Source organism: Hemiscyllium ocellatum, chromosome 15 (genome assembly GCF_020745735.1).
Source record: "Hemiscyllium ocellatum isolate sHemOce1 chromosome 15, sHemOce1.pat.X.cur, whole genome shotgun sequence".
Lineage (NCBI taxonomy): Eukaryota > Metazoa > Chordata > Chondrichthyes > Orectolobiformes > Hemiscylliidae > Hemiscyllium > Hemiscyllium ocellatum.
The window spans coordinates 58,601,724-58,620,539 of NC_083415.1; the positions used below are offsets into that span (position 1 = coordinate 58,601,724).

Genomic DNA, 18,816 nt, shown 5'->3' on the forward strand with positions numbered 1-18,816 from the left:
GCATTTCGCCCATATCCTTTCAAACCTTTCCTATTCATGTACATATCCAAACGTCATTTAAACGTTGTAGCTGTACCTGCATCCACCTCGTCTGCCAGTTCATTCAACACACGAACCACCCTCTGTGTAAAAAAAAAAGGTTGCCCTACCTTTTTAAATCCTTCCCCTCTCACCTCAAACCCATGCCCTCTAGTTTTCGACTCCTCCATCCGAGGAAAAAGACCCTTGTTATTTACCTTATCCATGTCCCTTATGGTTTTATAAATCTCTGTAAGATCACCCTCCGTCTTCCTATCCTCTAGTGGAAACATGTTCCAGCCTATTTTATATTTCAAACCGTCCATTCCAGGCAACAAGCTGGTAAATCTTTTCTGAAATTTCTCCAGCTTATTAATATCTTCCTATCGCGGATTCTGTGATTCTATATAATTCAATTTTCCACACAATGCGTAACAGGTATGCTACTGAGACACTATTCTGACAGAGTGAGAGTAAACACAGTGCTGGTGAATTTGTAGTTAGATTTGCTTGTGTATGTGTAAGTGAGGGAGAGAGTGAGTGAGTGAGTACTTGCCGATGGACGCTGCTGGGAAAATCTGCATTTACTCTCAATCCCGTGGAATGTAAGAGAAATTGGGGACCGGGGTGTTGAGGAATCGCCAAATTTTTGTTATTAAAAGATATGAAGGGGTGAGGGGTTACGTTGGAGTTAGTGAGGACTGCAAATGCTGGAAAGTTCGAGGCGATAAAGTGTGAAGCTGGAAAAAGCACAACAGGTCAGGCAGCATCAGAAAGACGACATTTCGGTCAGGACCTTTCATCAGAGGTTAAGTGCCAGCACCCTTCTTCCCAGAAGCTCTTGGCAAGGCGATGAGGAACTTTATTTAATTCCATGTGGAGCGGGTACTCCCACAAGTCAAGTGTGTGTTTGTATATGTCTGTGTGTTGTCTGTGATGTATGTGTTGTGCATCCGTGTGTCTATTGTGTGTGTGTTGTGTATCTGTGTGTCTGTTGTGTGTTTGTGTGTCTGTTGTGTGTCTGTGTGTTGTGTATCTGTGTGTGTCTGTTGTGTGTCTGTGTGTTGTGTATGTGTGTCTGCGTGTTTGTGTGTCTGTTGTGTGTCTGTGTGTTGTGTATCTGTGTGTCTGTTGTGTGTCTGTTGTGTGTTTGTGTGTCTGTGTGTGTCTGTTGTGTTTGTGTGTGTCTGTTGTGTGTTTGTGTGTCTGTTGTGTGTCTGTGTGTTGTGTATCTATGTGTCCGTGTATGTCTGTGTGTGTGTTGTGCTGTGTCTGTATGTATGTGCCTTGTGTGAATGGGTCCATACACGCTGAGGGGTGGCGGGGTTTGTACTGCAGGGAGCCGGGTCTCTGCCTCTGCCCCACAAGCTCGGGATTCAAGTCCCATTCCGGGACGACTAAGGAAGGCTAGTCCGTTACTAAACCAGTCACCCTGCAACTCTCTCCGACACACAGCAGTAGCAGGTGTTAGAGCAGGCAAAGAAAAGCAGAACCATCTCTATCCAGAGCTCTCAGTGCACCTTATCTCTGGCGCGGTGGTAGTGCCCCTATCCCTGGACCGGGAGGGCCCGGGTTCAAATTCCACCTGCTCCAGAGGTGTGTGTCTAAACAGGTTGATTAGGAAAATAGGTTAAATTTTTTAAAAAGCACATTCACACAGCAATTGGACTCCCTCAGTGAGCAGTAAAATACCCACCAGGAGCGAATCTATTTAACAGTGTGTATCTGGTCATGATTGCTGTATCTAATGGTCCTTATTTGTAAGTGTTTCATTGTGTCATGAGTCGAGTTGCATCTTTGTCTCTGTATATATCCATCTGTTAAGGCACTCGTTGCCTGTTGCCTACACAGTTACCTTTTGCTGAAATACAAAGGCATAAACCAAACATAAGGAATAACCATTTCTGCCATTCCGTTACGGCAAATTGGTGAAGGCGGCAATCAATTGCGCTTTCCTGGAGTATTTTGGAATCTCTTCATCCACTAAAGGGGGGGAAAAGTTTAGGGAAGTCAGTTTGAAAGGATCACGCGCATCATCACGGGGAAGTATCTGATGTTTGCATTTTGCGTTTCTCATTGTTCCCTCAAGGAAGTGGCGGCTTGAGTCTGGATTGCTGAGAAAAATCAGGTCTAGAGTTGAGCGTCCGCCTGGAGATTCCGCCGCTGTTTCTTCCCCTGTCTAACCCCAGCACTGGTCACAGTGAACTGCAGATATGGCCACTAAAATAGACAGCGCTCGGAAGTTCGCCTCTCTATATATTTTCCTTTCACCCCCCACCCTCCTGCAAACCAATCTGTCCAGCAGAGAGCCGAACAGAACTCAACCAAAGCACTGGAGAAAAAAAAAGGTGATTATCGAATGTACTGCTGTGTGTCTGAAATGGGGCCGTTAATGAAAGGGTGTCTCGGGGTCCTGGTTTCCATTTTTGTTACTGGTAGAGGTTTAAAGTGGAATAATTTGTCCTTTAATATGCATGTTGCATTCAAAAAGAATTGGTCCAAGCACACACAGACACACACACATCAGAATTAAAATCATCAATGATCATTAACTATCACTGAGGTCGGAAATAGAAAATCATTTTGTTTTACCTGCGTTTTGTTTTCTTCTCGGAAACTCTACTTACATCTTAAAACCTCAATATCCTATGAGGGGGACCAGCAGAGCCAGGGAGGACTGAGGAATCTGTTTTCGATAATGTCGGGAGGCTAGAGAGAGAAAAAAACACTAGGTAACTCAGGAACGGAAACCCAGCTGCAATATTTAACAGACGCGGGGAGCTGGGGGAATATGCACTTGTAATTAAACCTTGCAGGCTTGGAATGAGAAAGGGCTGGTAAGGAAAGGCCAGCATTTTGAGCAAGAAACCCCAGCAACTGGAAAAAGCAGAGCGCGAGCGTTAAGTGAAAGGGCAATTTCTGCTTACTCCCGAGCACAAACATTTAAAAAAAATCTCAGGTGTTTAACTTTCAAATGAAATAGTCCGTTCCTCCCCTTTGGAAAGAGTCGTGAATCACTTCTAATGTACTTTTTTTTTGAAATAATGAAAAATCATTGCTTTTGACAGATAATTGATAAAACCATTGATTGCTCCCACAGGAGGGTCGGGATAAACTCCGCTGGCTATTGGATTCTGCAGGACTTGCGTGTCTCTTCAAGCCCCTCCTCTGGGATATAAAGGGATTTTTGACTTTTATCACAACAGATTTGAATGACAGAAGACCAGGGGGGTAGTGTTCCTGCAGCCTGTGGATCAGGAGGGAGTTACTTTTGTTTTTATTTTCTTTTTGAAGAGTTTGCTCTTGATTGAGGTCCACAAAGAGCTCCCATTGAGAAGCTGCGGGGCCATTGAGAGTCAGGGAGGGGGGGGGGGAGAGTGTTGGGGGCAGTACGGAGAGAGGGTGGAGGGGGTGGGGAGGGGGAGGGGTGGATGTGTGTGGCTTGTGTTGGAGGGGGGGTTTGGTGGAATCCATGGCCTTCACCATGCTGAGACCGGTCCGGCATTTTTACCCGGACATCAGTCTCCACTCCGACGATGATGCGAATGAGAGCGAAGGTTCCGACCAGTCCTTGGACTGTTGCGGCGGTTCGGGCAAACGGAGGAGGTTGGCCTGTGCCAAGAGCACCATGGTGGTGAAGCACCGACAAGCGGCTAACGCCAGGGAGAGGGACAGGACTCACAGCGTGAACACAGCTTTCAGCGCCCTCAGGACCCTCATCCCCACCGAACCCGCCGACAGGAAACTCTCCAAAATCGAGACCCTCCGCCTGGCCTCCAGCTACATCTCCCACCTGGGGAACATCCTGCTGGTGGGAGAGGAGTGTGTGGATGGCCAGCCGTGCCTGACCACCGTCTACAGCAGCCAGAATGAGTATGAGGGCTCGCAGCCCAGGTCCATCTGCACCTTCTGTCTGAGCAACCAGAGGAAAGGGGTAGGTCACATTTCTCTCGGGGTGACGAGGGCAGGCAGCTCACCAGAAACAGCTCGTCCGGAATGTCACTTTGACATTGGGACAACTGCACAGTCCGGACTGAAACACTACAGGGAGGCCACTTAGCCCATCGTGCTTGTGTTGTGTTTTTTCTTTTTGAAATTAGATCCGATTAGATCCCCTATAGTACGGAAACAGGCCCTTCGGCCCAACAAGTCCACACCGACCCTCCGAAGAGTAAACCACCCAGACCCATTCCCCAACATTTACCCCTGACTAATGTACCTAACACTACGGGCAATTTAGCGTGGCCAATTCACCTAACCTGCACATCTTTTGGATCGTGGGAGGAAACCGGAGCACCCGGAGGAAACCCACGCAGACACGGGGAGAATGTGCAAATTCCACAGTGGTCCAATTAAGCCCACCCTACTCTTTCCTGAAAAGGTGGTCTGGACTTGATGGGCCAAACGGCCTGTTTCAGCTGCAGGGAATCTCATCTTTAATGTAACCTAAGCCCTGCATCCCTCTCCCTCCCTACCCGTCAAAATGTTCACCAAATTTTAAAACAAAATTTCAGAGACTCTTTGAAAGTTACTTTGAACACAGTTCCACCGCTCGATCAATCAACATGTTCCAAATCGAGTCGTTCCATTGAAAACGACATGGATTTGGATTCAGTTACAAGTCAGCACTTGGATCAATGTTGATGTTACCTTTTAAGCTGAGTCCCCACTTCAGATAGTTTGTGAGTTCTTAATATGTCTCTGGCTGCTATATCAGAGTTCACCTAGAAAGACAACACTTTAAAAGACAGACACAAAATGAAACATTTGTACCTGTTCTTTGTGCTTTTTTGCTAAAGTATTTCCCATAGTGAGCTTACTTTCAAAGTCAGGAGTGAGGATCCGAGCTAATCACAGAGGAATTTCATTGCTTTAAATGCAGACCCTTAACAACAGCTTGCATTTATGTAGCACCTTTCATGTAGATACGCATCTTGATTTACTTCACAGAGGTGTAACCATGTTTTTGGTCCAAAAACGGTTTACTCTAACATAAGGAAAAAAATAAGGACTGTAGACGCTGGAGCTCAGAGTCGAGAGTGTGGTGCTGGAAAAGCACAGCAGGTCAGGCAGCATCCGAGGAGCAGGAGAGTCGAGAGCAGAAGCCCATCATCAGGAATGAGGCTTGTGGAGCAAGGGGGACTGAGAGATAACCCCCTCCCGCCACAAGCCTCATTCCTGATCAAGGGCTTATGCCTGATACGTCGATTCTCCTGCTGTTCAGATGCTGCCTGACCTGCTGTGCTTTTCCAGCAACACACTATTGGACTTTTATTCCAACATCAGATCTATTGTGTTAATTGCTGCATTTTCCAGTCCAACACCATGACTTTAAAATTCCCTTAACTGTGTTCATCCATTGACCCCCCTCTTGCCATTTACTACATTTATGCAACGTCCTCCACACTGACTCTCCAAAAACGCTATGTTCGCTCATCTTTAGTTTCCCCGATCCCTTTTACTTTCGCATTGATGTGGCCTCAGCTTCGGACCTTAAACAACGTTGTCTCTCATTTTGTTCTCCTCTTTAAGAACCCCACACCCCACTGATTACACTCTGATGACCTAATTTACATCAGCGCCAATTTTTAAATTTATAACCTGCTACTGAAGCATCTTGTGATATCTTCCTACTTTAAATATATGACACATAAATTAAAAGGACTGAATTTATATAGCGCGTTTCATATCCAAAATGTACCTCAAATTGCTGTATAACTAATGAAATATTTCTGAAGCGTGGTGCAACAATGGGGTTGCGCACAGTCTACTGAAATATGATAATAAGAGATAATTTGTTTCACAGCTGTGTTGATTGAAGCATAGAAACTGGCTAATGAATAACTGTCCTCTTCAAAATAGCATCAGGGGATCTTATACATTCCTCTGGGCAGGGCCTTGATTTAATGCCTCATCCAAAAATTGGTACCTCCAAAATGATAGCCCACCCTTAGCTTTAGATTAGATTAGATTAGATTCCCTACAGTGTGGAAATAGGCCCTTTGGCCCAACCAGTCCACGTCGACCCTCTGAAGAGTAACCCACCCAGACCTATTTCCCTCTGACTAATGCTCCTAATACTACGGGCAATCTAACATGGCCAGGTTGTCATGCAGCCTCAGTTTTTGGGCCCAAGCCTCGGACCGCTGCTTGCAACTTAGAAATGAGACTGCGACCAGCTATGGGACAATTGATATATAGGTTATTGCTACATCTGCTGCTGAAATGCAGGGTTTAGTATTAATATTTAATATTCATTTTGGAGTAAGTTCTTTTATTTTGTTTTACTCTTGCTTTGAAATTATTTCCGCATGTTTTGTTGAATGACCTCCAAAAGTATTATCTTAAATTTTTGGGAATAAGTGGCTGACTCTTGATTAAATGTTCAGAATCTTCAATTGGACTTGACCATTTAAATGCTGAGCCTATAGTAACATTTTGTCGTAAGATCATTGGCTGAATCTGAGTTTTAAAACCACAGCCTGTTGTTTTAGACAGCTTCAGAATACATATTCCAAAACTCTCAGAAATATTTCTTGCAACTATTTGTCAAATAACCCTTTCCAAAATAGGAAGTCAATAGTAGTGGCTTTTGCAGCTGATAGAAATCATATGCAGTGCAAGCCATCAAGCTCAAATTGACTTCAGGAATAACAATCTCCCACTTTATAACTTTAAACACTTTTACCATCATTTACAATAGATTTCAGCAAGAGATTTGTTGGTATCACCAATAATTAAATGTAAGTAGTAATTTATTTTCAACAATCAATTACCAGTAATGGTGATTGTTACAAGTGAGTAATATTTACTTTCATTTATACGACTGCTTCTCCTTAATATGTTGTAAGTGACCGTTCAAAGGCTCAGAAATAGAGATGGATTCGTTCTTAAATCCTCAAACTGTTTTTAAATTCATTAAATGAATTGATTTTGAAGTCACTGTGTCCTTGAATGTCTTACCAGGCTAGTCTATCACTTTTTTCACAACATAAAAAAATATAAATTACAAATTCTACAGATTTACCTAAAAGTGAAACAATGTAACTTGTGCCAAAAGAGTTGACTTTTCTGATTTTTGTACTCTAGTGTTTATTCTTTAAAAAAAACTAAACTTTATTTCTTGCAATTCTCTAGCAATTCATCTCATGAAATTGTTTTAGTGAAGTATGGAGGCAGAGAAAATGTTAATTCATCACAGCATACTAATGACAACTTTAAAATATATATTTATCTTTGAGGATTTTGTTAATGGCATTTTAGGCCCCAGAGACATTGCTGTACAGACACAATACTGTTTGTGGGTCAATCCCTAATTGTAGACATAATAGACCAATGTCGTCCACCTGTTCAACAGGAAAACCACTACATAAACACCAGAAATAGTTCCATTCAGTACAAATATAACATGTCAAGGAAAATGTGTTTGTGTGGAGGACATTTGCGAGCAACTTTGGGGAGAGATACAGAACAGATCATGATGTTGTACCTTTATTTAGAAGCAATATAATCAGACTTAATCATTGTTACAGTGGTTTTTGACTCAACACCTAGGAAAATATTTGTAACATTGTGTAAAATAATAATTAGTTTAGAAATGAGAGAAAATCAATTTCAAGCATATTTATCTTGTTACATTGAAATTCACGAAACGTGATTCCATCTAACCAATACTCATTTAACTCAGAATACATTTCGCAAAGTTACAATTATCGTATCACTGATTTTCAATCTGAATCACATTGGAGCTATGCCCAACAAAATTGCAGGGTTTTTCAGTCCATTTTGAGATAATTTTCAGAGTGTCATGTGTTAATAATATCATCATCCAATGGTAAGTTGTCTGTGAGACATGCTTCAGAAATTTATCCACGGTCAATAAAACTGCTTAGTCAACCAATCCTAGTTTAGAGTCAAGAGTGTAGTGCTGGAAAAGCACAGCAGGTCAGGCAGCTTCCGAACAGCAGGAGAATCCTCATTTCGGGCTTAAGCCCTTCAGCAGGAAAGTCCTAGTTTTGAGCTTGTTTGGTATGTAAATAGCAGTCTGAATATTTTTAGAGATTTAATGTTCTTGAAGACCATTAAAAGTTCATTAAAGCATTGAAACTAAATGTATGTCAACTGTATAAATGATGAATATGGCACTGTTGTATATCAATCACAATATTTTAGAAAGCTGTTCATGAAAAAGAATGGGGACAAGGTGATAAAGTAATGATGTGGAGGTGCTGATGTTGGACTGGGGTGGACAAAGTTAAAAATCACACAACATCAGGTTATAGTCCGATAGGTTTATTTGAAAGTACAGTACAAGCTTTCAGAGCACTTCTTATTTATAAGGTAGCTAGTAAAGCAGCTCATTGTGCATTTACATTTACGTTTACTAGAAGAGAATGAAGAATAAAACGTCCACACCAAGTGGAAACTTGACACATCCCAAAGGAAAATAGGAATGTTTGAAGGCAAATTCATCTCAATGCCTGTACCGCTATCCTCTCTTTTTATTCACTGGATGAGAACATATAGGATGAGATATAGGATATATAGGATGAGATAAAGTCAGATTTCCTGCTTCCATGTGGGATTACGGATATCAATAAACTGGAGAGAAAATAGCAACTACAGTGTGTCAAATAAAAACAACGAAAGTAGTTGTAAAGTATAGTGACAATGGAATGAACTTGAGCTCAGTTTTTGTCTCTTCCTCGACAATGAGTGGAGCAACGAGCAAAGGCGTCCACTAGTCACTTCCATATAAGGTTATTCATGAACAATGATGTCAAAATCACCAAATCAATAGGATTGATTAGACCCAGAAAATGTTCACATTTGGAAATAAAACAAATAAATTAGTAATCAAAAACTTAAAATGTTAAAATTGCAGAGTAAGAGTAAAATACAAATTAAATGTTTATTTCAAAGAAGGCTCAACTCTCTATGTTGAACAAGTACTGATAAAGTCAGTGATAAATAGATACCTAACAGTGATTAATAACATTCTATAATATATTTAAATATTGTGACTTATAGACATTTATAATGTCCATACATCTGTAAATGTCCACAAATCTACCATAGCCGTGAAATTGTCAGAAACTGACAGTATAGGCATATGATTCTGTATGACTGTGATTGTGAGATAGGGTCATCATCTGTTGGAGATATGAATATTTTGATAAATCTGATTTGTTATACAGTCTAACCAGAAATCCTTCATTATCAGATATGTCATGAGGAATGCTGTATCATTTTTAATGCATACAGAAGTGAAATATTTCAGATGCTGTGAATCTGAAAATAAAATCAAAATGTCGAACATGCTCAGCAGATGAATCATTGACATGAACAACTTTTTTCAGAATTTAGGTGTGGGTCTTTTTAATCAATCTGTTCAGTTATTACTTAGAACAAGTGGCATTTGAACAAGACTGTTTACAAGAATGATTCCAGGGATGAGGAATTTCAGTTACGGGGATAGACTGAAGAAGTTGGGAACTCTTCTTTTTGGAGAGAAGAAAGCTGAGAGGAGATCTGATTGAAGTTTCCAAAATTATGAGTGGGCCTGGAAACATAGTGTTGCCTGGAAATGTGATTGAGGCTGGTTCAATTGAGGGATTCAAGAGAGCATTGGATGTTTTGGATAGAAATAATGTGCAAGGGTATAGGGGGGGAAAAAAAACAGGAAACCAGCACTTTTATGGTTGCTTTTTTAACAAGGCAGTGCAGGGATGATGGGCCAACTGGCCTCCTGCACCATAACAATTCTGTAATTCTAAACCCAGGCATTCTGCCCCTTACAGGGAAATACCAAAATTGTACCACAGGATCCTTGGAACCCCACAGGATCCTTGGAACTTTGAACAGATATTTCACACCTCCTTAATGTTACAAAGCTGGTCAAATGCTGTGTTCAAGTCCCAGATGATTACTTGTTTCCACCCCACCCCCAAAGTAAATTATTGAACATGTTAAAGCTTTTATTTTAACTTGCAGACTCTATATAATCAATGGCAGGAAAAATTGTTAACCATAAATTTGAAATATCAAACTTGATGGGTTTTTCCAGCATTGCAAACCCAGCAAAATTGTACTTCATGTTCATGGCACCACCTGAACTGTTAAATTCAATTACACACATTGTAGCTCTTTCCCATAGTTTTTACACATGTGCTATTTGTTTTAATACCAGTGGAAGAACATTTTTCATGTTGCCTATCTACATAGGGAAGGCTCCCCAAGAGGGTCATCACTTTAAAGCTTATTTTATTTTAAAAACTAATTTATTTTTGTAATTCACAACATAATAAATGTGCCCATGGAAACAGACTTTTTTTAAAAAAAAACATTGTTTTGTCCTGCTCTGGGTTATAACATTGACTTTCATTTTAGACCAATCTATAAAAAATAACTCCCCTCCTTTGAAGAGTAAACTCTGGATGGGCAGAGTGGCCAGTTTGTCAGTATGCAATGTTATTGTAACAGCTAAGCCCTGTCAGAGTCATAGAGATCTGCAGCACAGAGAAAAAAAAACCCTCCATTTGGCCCATCACTTACATGTTGGTCAAAAAACAGCCACTAACCATTCCAATCCCATTTTGTCGCACTTGGCTCATTGCCTTGTATACTTTGGTATCAGAAGTGCACATTGAAATGTTATGAGGGTTACTGCCTCTTCCATCCTCACATACAGTAAGGTCCAGATCCCCACCGCACTCTGGGTGAAAACATTTTTCCTTAAATTCCTTCTAAACCTCCTGTGTCTCAATGCATCGACATTTAACCTGGTTTGTGAGTGGGCCAACAGTTAACCCACTTGTATATTTTTATTTTGTGAATTAAATTCAAATTGCCTCATTTCTCTTGGTAAGTTATTTAAAATCACAAGAATGCATTTTCTAGGTTCCAATGTTTTCCATAGATTTCACTTTTCCTCTGTCCCTGAAACACTGCCTTCAGAAATGGGTCTCTCCTAGTTACAAGGGCAACAAAACAGAACTGGGGACGCTGGAAATCTCGAACAAAAACAGAAAATTGCTGGAGAAACTCAGCCGGTCTGGTAGCATCTTGCAGAGAGAGAGCTGAGTTAACGTTTGGAGTTCAGCCTTCTTCAAGAAACTGAACTGGAAACGCCAACTCTGTCTCTGCCAACTCAGAGCTGCTGAGTTTCTGCAACACTTTCTGTTCCTTTGTTACAAACATGCCAACACACACTGGCAACGTTATGTGTGCCTGGGAATCATTGAGGTGGAGATGGGGAGTGGGTTTGGGGTTAGGGAGACATGGGGAGGGAGGGATCCTTTCAGGAAGCCGAGTGTGTGTTTCCTTTAACTGACCCCCGTGTAGAACAAACAATGATGTGGAGTGTATCACGTTACACATTGGTTACAGTTCTACTGTTACTGACGGCGTGTCATTAATATGATACTTGATCACCTCTGGAGTGGACTTCGTTCTGATTTTAAATAGAGTCAGGACTAACCCTTAAGTGGAAACATAAATATACTTCTTTTTAAGTCAAAATAATCTGAAAAATAATGAAATTTTCAAATTAAGCTTTTTATATTGAAAATGGTTAAAATCACACAACACCAGATTATAGTCCAACAGGTTTATTTGGAAGCACTGTTGGACCGTGACCTGGCGTTGTGTGATTTTTAATTTTGTCCACCCCAGTCCAACACCGGCTCCTCCACATCATGGCAATATCAATAATGTTGTGGAAGTTTTATAAAATTACGGGGTTTGGGATGAGTTATCTAATGCATATATTATCCATTTATCATTCCATATATGTTCACGAAAAATTCGTGAAACTGACCAAACCATATGATACATTTTATACCGCGATTTTAAAATGATATAGATTTGTTAAAGCGACATTATGAAATGAACCCTGAAATTATTCATTCAACTTTCGAACGCGTGAGCTACCCGGTACTGTAGATATTTCGTTCGTTGGTTCGTATTCACTGAGAGTGCTGGGTTTGTTTCTGTCTTGCAGGTTAAGGAGAAGGACGGGAAGAGCGGGTATTCCAAGCTCAGGGCACCGGGCACCTTGCGGATGCAGCGCCAGTGAGCGAGAGAGACAGCGGCTGAGAGAGTGAGGGAGATTTTCACCCAGTCCGCGGACCAGGCTGCAATCTGAAGGGGAGGTGACAAACAGGGACTGGCAGCAAACCCAAGACACGACGGTAAACCTTCTGCTCGGTGCACGGACACAGCCTGGGACACCCTGTGCTCCCCAAAACCCCCGCCCCGACCTTCGTTCGCACTTCGAAAAACCTCGAACCACAAACTTTTAGTTTTTTGGAATTAAATGCTCCAATCTTGCTACACTCCACAGACTATACAGAGTGAGAAGCTAGTGTTCAAGGCGTTACAGAGAGAGAGAGAGAGACAGAGTGTGACACTTTATGCTGAAGTCTATCTCCATTTGGGGAGATCTGGCCTTTTCTAAGTTGTTATGTTGTTATATCTGCTGTAATTTTTTATAAAAAAAAACTAACCAAAATGTGAAAAATAAAGGAGAAATAAGTTCTGTATCGGGCTATACTGTGCACGTACTTTAAGAATAGCTTTAATAAATAACTGTTATGGAAGCATGAAGAGCTTGAAAAGATGGATCTTGCATTTACATAGCGCCTGACACTACTCAGGGACGTCTCAAAGCAAGCCATCTTCCCAGTGTCGTCACTGTTGCCGTTATGAAAACGTGGCGGCCGATCTGAGTACAGCAAGATCCGCAAATGGAGAAACTCAGCACGTCTGGCAATTTCTGTAGAGAGAGAAACAGAGTTAACTTCTGAAAGAAGGGTCACTGGATTCCAAACGTTAATTCTGTTTCTTCCTCCCCAGATGCTGCCAGACCTGCTGAGTTTCTCCAACAATTTTGTTTTTGTATCAGATTTCCAGCATCCCCAGTTCAGTGTTTAATATTATGTTGGGGTCCTCTGTTTTCTTCGTGATTTGCTTGCGGGCTAAATAATGATGTAGGGACTGGGTTGGGGAAACTCCCCTGCCCATCTTCCCAAGGGAATTGCTGGATTGTTTTCACATGCACCTGAGCAGCAGGTGGGAACTCTGACATCTAGTCCAAAAAGGACACCTTCAACCGTGTTTATTGTGTCCATGCATATGGTATACACAGAGTCATAGTCATACAGCACAGAAATAGGTCCAACTAGGGCGGCATGGTGGCACAGTGGTTAGCACTGCTGCCTCACAGCGCCAGGGACCTGGGTTCAATTCCCGCCTCAGGCGACTGACTGTGTGGAGTTTGCATGTTCTCCCCGTGTCTGCGTGGGTTTCCTCCGGGTGCTCCGGTTTCCTCCCACAGTCCAAAGATGTGCGGGTGAGGTGAATTGGCCATGCTAAATTGCCCGTAGTGTTAGGTAAGGGGTAAATGTAGGGGTATGGGTGGGTTGCGCTTCGGCGGGTCGGTGTGGACTTGTTGGGCCGAAGGGCCTGTTTCCACACTAAGTAATCTAATCTAGTCCATGCTGACCATAATCCTACTTAGCCAAATGTCTTTCAAATGCTGTAACTATACCCACATCCATTACTTCCTCTGGAAGGTCATTACACTCACAGACTGGTCTCTGTACAAGACAAAAGCCTCTCATGTCTTTTTAAAGTCTTTCTCCTCTCACCTTAAAAATATATCCCCTAGTCTTGAAATCCCCCATCCTAGGGAAAAGACACCTGCCATTCACCTTATCTACACCTCCTCATTATTTTGTAAAAGCCACCTCTCAACCTCCTATGCCCCACTTGAACCTATAACTTTCTGACTTGCCCTGAGTCACAGCTGATGTGGCACTAGTCCATAGGTAAAGCATTTAACATGATTATCATCAGAGTTAAAGGACAGGAAGATTGGGGGGAAGCTGGTGGTCATGTGGGATGGGCAGGGTAATGTTGACAGATTGTTGCGATTGGGTTCACCGGTCTGCTAGCTTTCTGTTACCTCGGTACAACTCAACCCAATCACCTGCATGAACCTTTTGGGTATGAGCTCAGGACATGACTGGGCTTGTGGTGACATATTCTCCTGGTTGAAGATCCTGATGATGTTGGCTAAAGGGTTTGCACCTCTTTGTACCTCAGCATGAGGGAATACTTCAGGAAAGGGGCGGAGGAGATTGAAGCAGGAGAGATTCAAAGCAGGGCATATGAATAAGGTTGGCTTCAACATCTGATGTGCAACTAAATCTCATCATGTAGGTCAGACGGCCTACTTACTGCTAGCAACTGTAAAGGGGAGGCGATGGCCAAGTCGTATTATAGTGAGAGTATTAATCCTGTGGATCTGGGAATTGTAGTTTAATTCCTGCCACTGCAGATGATGGAATTTGAATTCAGTTAAAAAATAACAGAAATTAAAGGTCTAATATCATCAACTGTTGCAAAAGCCCATTGGACTCACAAATGCCCTTTCGGGGAGGAAGCTACTGATCTGGCCTACACGTGACCCCAGATCCACAACAATGTGGTTGAATCTTAATTACCCTCTGGGCAATAAATATTGGCCTAGCCAGTGACACCCACATCCTGTAAATGTTACACTTCCATCCCATAATTTTAACAATTGTCAGCTCTGTACAGGGCTATGTAATAAATCCATTCAGTACCTCTGTATAATTGAGACCATCCAAAACCCTACTGTCTGTGCCTTAACTGACACCAAGTCACCTTTCCCTATCTCTGAGGATTACTGTCCCACATTGGCTCCTCACCAAGGAACATGATGATTTTAAAGTTCTCAAACTTATTTTTAATCCCCTCCCTATCTCTGTAATATCCTTCAACTTCACATCCTTCCAAGGTACCTGTACTCTTTAAATTCTCAGCTCCCCATTTTAATTCCTCCTAAATTGGTGGCAGTGCCTTCAGTTTCTGAGTCCACAAATTCTGGAATTTTCTTATTTGCTTCTCTGCCTCCCTACTTCACATTTCTCCTTTAACATGTGCCTTAAATGTCCTTTAAGGGCAGCACGGTGGCACAGTGGTTAGCACTGCTGCCTCACAGCGCCAGAGACCTGGGTTCAATTCCCGACTCAGGCAACTGTGTGGAGTTTGCACGTTCTCCCCGTGTATGCGTGGGTTTCCTCCGGGTGCTCCGGTTTCCTCCCACAGTCCAAAGATGTGCGGGTCAGGTGAATTGGCCATGCTAAATTGCCCGTAGTGTTAGGTAAGAGGTAAATGTAGGGGTATGGGTGGGTTGCACTTCGGTGGATTGGTGTGGACTTGTTGGGCCGAAGGGCCTGTTTCCACACTGTAAGTAATCTAATCTTAAATCTCGGCTTCATAGCTACCATTTTGGTCATCTCCAGCGTGGACATTATCACATATAGCTTGTTGTCCTGGTTTGTTTTATAACGATTCTGTGGAGCACCTTTAAGTTTTTGCTATGTTAAAGAAGTTGCGGTTATTGTTTACTGTAGTCTGTGCAGATCTACGAATAGAATAAAACAAACAACTGCAAATGCCAAAGATCTGAAACAAAACCCAAAATTGCTGCAAAAACTCGGCAGGTCTGGCAGCGTTTGTGGGCAGAAAGCAGAGGTAACGTTTTGAGTGCAAGAACCCTTTTTCAAAAGAACTAAAACTTTAATGTTAACTTTGCTTTCTCTGCACAGCTGCTGCCAGGCCTGTTGAGTTTCTCTAGCAATTTCTGTTTCTTAAAAAATACAGACTTGGCTCTTGTTATTCAGGGCGAAGTATTTGGGCTAGCATCTGAAGTGAGGGGAAAATTGTGGCATGACATAATTCCATCCCATAAAGGAGATAATGGAGCCCTTTTAAAGTCATTCTGCTTCCACTCACTGTCCCTACTACCAGGCCGCTGGTGATTCAGGAGAGACGTATGTGAGCAGCTGTTCTGGATTAGTTACTGAAGGAAAGACAGAGGGGAGGCGGTTGTGGGGGGGGTGAAGGGTGGAGTTACAATTTGCCTGAATCGACCTTGTCTCACTGACATAAACTCTTCCCATCCTGCAGGATATGGACATAATCGTAAGTTCTTGGCGATGATGGTTAATAAATGGTTGTTCCAATGGGCCATGGAATCAAATATGCTTCCCGCCTTCCCCATTGCGGGATAATTCCATTCCCAAGTTTGGGCTGCGTCGAGTCTGGGTCATTGGCCAAATTCTGTACATTCATTTCAAAAACACGCTGCCTTCGTTTGTAAGAGTCAAAAAAAGGGGGAAACATTGCTAGAGGCGCAAGTCCAAATTTAAAGCGGTTTCAGCATTGCCAATGCCCTGAACAATGTGTTCTGGCTAAAACACATATCAGGAGATTCTTTTTTGGTTAAGGAAAAGGAAATGAGATCAGCAACTTCTCCTTAAAAGATAAAATTCAGTATGAATTTCCAAACTGATTGGCCCTGTAATATGTGTCCTCTTTATTATCAGTGATGGGTTCTGCAGGGGATTTTGTTATTGGCTTTGTGCGTTTAAATTCACGCAGATAATGCAGTGTTAGGTTACAAAATGCACTTGGCTGATATGGAGCATATTTTGGCCTGAGCACTGGTCTCCAGACTCTATTCCTGCACATTAATGCTTTCCGCTGTGAGTTACACTATCTGGCTTGTTTCATGTAAACACACTGTCGGTCTTTGCAGAGGAATTTAATTCAAATCAATCAGACGCTGGAGTTGAACTCCTGCCAGACAAGCAGAAGTAAGGTGTAAACCTTATGAGGATGGTTTACCAGGAGTCACACACAGTTCCTCCCCTCCAGTTCCCAAAGAATCTGAGTTGATTGTAGACATGTGAGGAAGACATGTGGAGATACCGCTTTGTTTGAAAGCTAAATTCCTCATGCACTCATCTTCTGGCCTCAGCAAGGTGGTATTGGCAGCAGGAAGGGGGAGTTGCTGATGGAGAAATAAGAAGCATCTCATCATAAAAACCGCTCAGTTTTCACTTCCAATATTACTCAGTGGTTCAAACTCACACTTCTGCATATTAAAAGTTTGAATTCCAACCCTGACACTTGTAACAAGGCTGCACTCCCGGTTTGGTATTGAGGGAATGCTGCACTATCAGAGGTGCCATCTTTCAGACGTGGTGTTAAGTCAAGGTTCTCATAGGTTTTTAAAAAAATGCCACTTTCTGAAATTTAAGGGCGGGAGAAGTCTCCTAGCCAAAATGTATTCTTTGACCTAAATCAATCCAACTAATGGGGTGGGGGGGGGGTGGGGGGGAAGGTGGGGGAAGGGCCTTGTTGTATACAAATGGCTGATGCGTTCTACACATTATAACAACATCAAAAGCACTTAATTGCTCATAAAACATTTTGGGATGCCAAATAGGTGCTATATAAATGCAAATGCAAACACTCTTTCTGTAAAATTATACTTGGATCTGTGGACAAAATAGTGTGGACAAGGGAGACAGTGTCACAGGAGAAAACTAACGGATTAATTGTATGAGTGCATTGTCCAATATTAGACAACCAAAGAGAAATCCAGGTTTGATGAATGGACTAGCTGACTGTTGACTTAGCTGATCTTAACCATGGACAGCAAATTCCAACTGCAGACTTCAGTGCCCTGGGTCAAGGAGCACAAAGACCAGCCAGGGTCACCCATTCCTGATTACCACTCAGTGACCCTTGCTGCAAAGTGCATGTGGGCGGGTGACAGGTGAGGTCTGGATCACACTGGCCCTGATGCCCTCCCACATCGGAATAGCCTGCCGATATTTACTGTCTGACCTTTACACAGCCAGGATGCCCACTTGGGAATGGTGCAGCATTCTGGCCGGCTCGCAAGGAAATACAGGCAGCACGACTTAACCGGAGAGCAGAGGGGAAAATTGCAGGTGGAGGGGGGAAAACAAAAATCCCTTTCCATCCACTACTGGGATCTTGGGTGTGCAAAGTGAATGTCTGGTCTGAGAGTATACTCTCTCAAATGGTGATTACAGTTCTAACTGAAAGACATTTTGGACAGCTTCAAATCAATCTCCAGCAGAGCATATCCACGGGAATTTATATATATGTTATCTGACAGAAAATTTATTGTCTGACTCTTAGGTGGCCTCATCACATATTTAACCCATGGCATACTATTCTTGGAGTGGTAGATACTGACATTAGCTGCTGCAATCAGGTGAAAAACCCTTATTAATGAACAGTGTGTATCATCCTGAGAAGCAGAAATATCATGTTCCACTCCAAAAAAAGTCCCACTCTAATTTCAGCACAATGGTATAAATATTCTTTCATTTGCAAAATATAGTTCAGAGTAATACAGTAAATGCACTCACTTGTTGGGTTAAAGTAAGCTTTTCCTAGTTAAACATTTGCACTTAGATCAGGCGGTTTGTGTGTTGGGACTGGATTTTATTTCCCTCTCTCTCTCTCCCGGTAGATTGTTTTTTTTTGGAGCACATGCTTGTTAAGTAAGGGTCTGGTAAGAATTAGGCATGGTAAAAAGCATGAAACACATCCTGAACTGGGAGATTGTGCAGCTGTGTGAGAGGCTGAGGGTGTAAATCTGCAGCCACAGTTCAGGGGGATGCAGGCAATCCCGCCCTTAGGAAAAAAAACACTGGAAAGAATCATTCAAACAGAATTCATTGTCCTAAGACCAAGTTAGAGCCATACTCTAAGTTAACTGTACAACTTTGAAATAACAATACAACTGTGCAGCCTTTTTGACATGGAAAAACATGTCATCACTAAACAAATAAACATTGTTTCATGGCCAACTGGTCTCCGATGCATTAAACCATTGTTATGTTCCAGACATAAAGCTCTGCTATGTCTTATTGGTGTGCTTTT

At 42.3% G+C, this 18,816-nt stretch overlaps 1 protein-coding gene across 1 annotated transcript; it reads left to right on the top strand.

Moving 5' to 3' along the window:
- Positions 1–3,490: 3,490 nt before the first annotated feature.
- On the top strand, positions 3,491–12,558 carry tcf15 (transcription factor 15). Its single transcript, XM_060836161.1, has 2 exons — positions 3,491–3,952; positions 12,020–12,558. Exons 1-2 carry the CDS (start codon positions 3,491–3,493, stop codon positions 12,092–12,094), a joined length of 537 nt encoding a protein of 178 aa, XP_060692144.1. The 3' UTR covers positions 12,095–12,558.
- Positions 12,559–18,816: the final 6,258 nt, after the last annotated feature.

What these genes read in the sequence shown, in the direction of transcription:
- tcf15 (XM_060836161.1), top strand. Translation starts at nt 3,491, where the DNA reads ATGGCCTTCACCATGCTGAGACCGGTCCGGCATTTTTACCCGGACATC. An exon ending in TGAGCAACCAGAGGAAAGGG is followed by an intron (nt 3,953 to 12,019) that starts GTAGGTCACATT and finishes TCTGTCTTGCAG; the next exon opens with GTTAAGGAGAAGGACGGGAA.